The sequence below is a fragment of the Lolium rigidum genome, chromosome 3, assembly GCF_022539505.1.
Source record: "Lolium rigidum isolate FL_2022 chromosome 3, APGP_CSIRO_Lrig_0.1, whole genome shotgun sequence".
In the NCBI taxonomy this organism is placed as follows: domain Eukaryota; kingdom Viridiplantae; phylum Streptophyta; class Magnoliopsida; order Poales; family Poaceae; genus Lolium; species Lolium rigidum.
The window spans coordinates 8,801,680-8,805,234 of record NC_061510.1 but is presented as its reverse complement, the minus strand read 5'-3'; the positions used below and the strand labels follow the sequence as shown (position 1 = coordinate 8,805,234).

The window sequence follows — 3,555 nt, the reverse complement described above, 5'->3', positions numbered from 1 at the left end:
ATTGTGACTTTAATATCTGGTTCAGTACCGAAGTTGCATTGTCGTGCACAAAAGTTGCTTTGTCGCGGACCAAAATTGCTTGTTCAAAAGTTGCGTCGAAATGTATGCAATTGGGATCTAGTCATAAAGATCTCCTCGTGAGAATTTCAAAAGTGTAAACCAATCAGAATTTCGACGCAAAGTTGTAGTATTTTGAATTTCTGAAAAGAGAGAATTAGTTGAATGACGTCAAAATTTTCATCCATGTGCATGAAACGTGATGGACTGTCGCTAGTGGACCACGTGGGCTTTTGGGTTGGCTTTTTTCCCTTTCCCTTTTAAACAACACGGAGACGCAAAATTTCCTAATCTGGCGTGGTGCGCTGAATGCTGCAATCTAGCGCAGCGGCGTGGCTGCAACCGATTTTGATTTTCGGTCCTGGATCGGGCGGCCAACAGCTGGCATGCGCCATTGTCAGTTACGAACCAATATACCATGTCGATGCTTTTAATAGGCAGGCCTTGGGCGTCTGGCTTGGTCCTTGTTGGGCCTTGGGTCTGATAATGGTTAGTTGGGGCATGACACAATAGATACTGACACGAACAACAACAGCACAGGTAAGCAAGCGACTATATGATCTACGACAACCCACGGGCGACGTCTCCTCTTGCTCACGTATATAGGCACCAAAATTAACCAACTTACGGAGCGGTCACTAGTGTATCCACACACGCATACATCATGCTCAACCACATCATGGTTTGGAATGGATGAATATAGTATATTCCTACTTCCTCCATTTACCAATTTATTAAGATGTTTTACAAAGCTAGTTTAGCTTGTAAAAACGTTTTATATTAATGAACAGAGGAAGTAGTACATATCTTTGATCGGTTACTTAAATAATCAGTTGAACTGGATGACGGAGCGGTAGATGGCATTGGGCTTCCAGTCTGCGGGAATGACTTTATCAGCAACGAGCGTCTTTCCAGACTCGTTGGTGATGCGCAGCGAGAAGGGCCCCTGCATGGCGCGCGGCGTGTCCACCCTCCAGATGGAACCCCACGACTCTTTCATCGGCACCCATTCCCCCATAGATGTCATGCCATCTCGCGAATCCATGATGTCTAGTTGCACCACGTCTCCATCGCCGTCCTCATACTCCACCAGGATCGCTATGTAGTTTGGGTTCGACCCGTCCTCCACGTGGAACGTCACTGTCAGGCCCGGGTACAGGCACGGCACCCTGCACATTTCATTCAGCAATGCACCATGTGAGTCACACCAACACAGTGTACATGTCGATCGATCGTGTCGGAAACACGCAATCTAGTTCCATCGTTATGCATGCATATGGGGATTCCATCCAGTCTCTACCTATAAGCGCAATGCTATGCTGCAGTGCCACGACGACGTTGGTCCATGTCACGAGAGGAACCAGATATATAGTACTAGCGAGTAGCGACCAAGAATAACAAAAGCTACATGTTCTGCCGGTGCACCCGCCAGCTCTCCCGTGGGTTAGGTTGTTCGGAAATTTGGTTTCAGCGCAAAGCTGTTTTGTGTGTGCCTGCGTGCGTGTGCGTGTGGCGAGCCGAATGAAGATGATCTAGTTTGTGCATGCAGAAGCAGACAGGGCGTCGCAGCGTAAAGCAACGGGCGTAGCTTCTAGCTAACGAGGGATGTCATGACATGCCATGGCCCGTAGGTGGAGATATGTATGCTGACGGTGACGGGCAAATCCAATACAGACAGATAGGTGTTATGGCACTACCTCTTGAACTGCATGTCGATGATGCCGGCGTGGCGGAGCTGGTCGTTCCGGCCAGGCAGCGCCATGGCGCCGAAGGCGGTTCCGCTGAGGTCGAAGTGGTAGCGGGAGACCGGGAAGTAGTTCATGTCCGTGATGATCACCGTCTCGGGCACACCGGAGCACGCCGGGTGGTTCTGGGCCACGCACCGTATCTGCATTTGTTTCCCATTACAGATCAGTTTCAGTTTTCAGGCTGTTGAAACGACATCGACGTACAGATTGATGCTCCTGACATGTTAATTAATAATTTAGTAATTGCAGTTAACGTAGTGCGTGCGTACCTGGTAGCATGAGCCGCATCCCTTGCCGTCCTTGAAGAGCGGCTCGTTGCCACAGGATGTCATGGCGGAGAAGGGTGGCAGGTTGACGTTCTTGAACCCGCAGGCGCCGCCGTTGTCGTCTGGACCGGCGCCGGTGGGCGCGCCGTACCAGGTGGCCCTGGCGTCCAGCCAGCCGCCCGTGTCGGCATCGGTGGCGTTGGCACTCGAAACGGGCGCGGGAGGACTGGTGCCCGGAGAAGGAGGGGCATGGTGGGTCTTGTTGCTGTTCTTGGCGCAGCAGCCATCGGCGGCCAGGAGGCAGAAAAGCAGAGCAGCCGCGGCGGCAATGGTGAAGGATGTCATCGCTACTAGCTAGCAGGGTGAGATGTGCTGGACGGCGCTGGGCGCTGGCCGTATTAATAGTGGCTTGAACCCAAGGGTGTGGACGGAGGGGGGGTGGAGATTGAGACGGACGTTTGGCAATGGCAGTACCGAAGATCGCCATATCTCATCAAGGAAGATGAGCGAAAAGATAGAAAAAAATCCGGACCAAATCTTGCTAATAATATGGTGTTTATGATTCAGTTTCCCAATTCCTACATAATTAAAATTAAAGCCATATCTCTATAGGTGTATACAAGCAAATCTTGAAGATCCACAGATGCGAAATCTACAAGATTTACACAAGCAAATCGGAAGATTTGTACATGATCCATACATTTTTGGAAGGGTCTGTCTAGGGCTTAGTAAATCGACCTTCGTCTCCACCTCCGGCCTCCCCTGTAGCCACCGCCGGCTAGACCGCCGTCCACCCCGCCCGTGGCCGGCGCGCTGTTGCGCATCTCACCGTCCTGCCCTGCCCCAAGTTCCCCCCTCCGCTGGTCCACCGCCACCTCGGCCATCCCTCTAACCCCCGCCACCTTCTTCTTCGGTGCTGGCACCCCGCACTCCATCCTGACCGGTCGTCGCCATCTCTGACGCGGCCAGCCGCGCCGTCACTGGCTCTGGCTCAGCAGATGTTTCCCCGCCCCCTCCCTCCTCCGCTCGATGTGCTCAAGGTAGAAGACGGCGCATGAACCTTGGCGCGATTTAACGGCTGCAGATTCTACTGAGCTCTAACCTAAATCTCAGTTTACAGAGAATTAGCACAATTATTTTTGGAAACCAACAGAAAAAGGCAAACCACATAAGCAAATATGGAATCAAAACAGTCGTTCCAAGGCCTCGCACTCGCGGAGATTGCGACGACGGTATCGTTGCGCAGGATGTCGAGGTCAGGCGGCGTAGGCTGAGAAAGTGAGAAGGAGGAAAAGGTGTTCTAGGTTTTCGAGGATGGTGCATGATTGGTCGATCTCGTCGGGTTCCTCAGGGATGGGGAGGCCAGATTTGTCCAGCACGACAGAATAAGTGAACATGTACATGTTGATTGCTATATGAGAAGGCGTTGATGTAAAATAACTATGCATGAATCTTGAAGCTCATGTGACGTTTGGATAAGCCAG

At 51.6% G+C, this 3,555-nt stretch overlaps 1 protein-coding gene across 1 annotated transcript; it reads right to left on the bottom strand.

Moving 5' to 3' along the window:
* Positions 1 to 886: 886 nt before the first annotated feature.
* On the bottom strand, positions 887 to 2,416 carry LOC124694376 (expansin-B7-like). The gene is made up of 3 exons (XM_047227369.1): positions 2,075 to 2,416; positions 1,755 to 1,945; positions 887 to 1,226 (listed from the first exon to the last, which is right to left on the bottom strand). Exons 1-3 carry the CDS (start codon positions 2,414 to 2,416, stop codon positions 887 to 889), a joined length of 873 nt encoding a protein of 290 aa, XP_047083325.1.
* Between the last annotated feature and the right edge of the window lie 1,139 nt (positions 2,417 to 3,555).

Coding starts and splice junctions, on each gene's coding strand:
- LOC124694376 (XM_047227369.1), bottom strand. CDS start 2,416: ATGACATCCTTCACCATTGCCGCCGCGGCTGCTCTGCTTTTCTGCCTC. Junction 1,946..2,074: donor GATGCGGCTCATGCTACCAG/GTACGCACGCAC, acceptor AAACAAATGCAG/ATACGGTGCGTGGCCCAGAA. Junction 1,227..1,754: donor ATCGACATGCAGTTCAAGAG/GTAGTGCCATAA, acceptor TGAAATGTGCAG/GGTGCCGTGCCTGTACCCGG.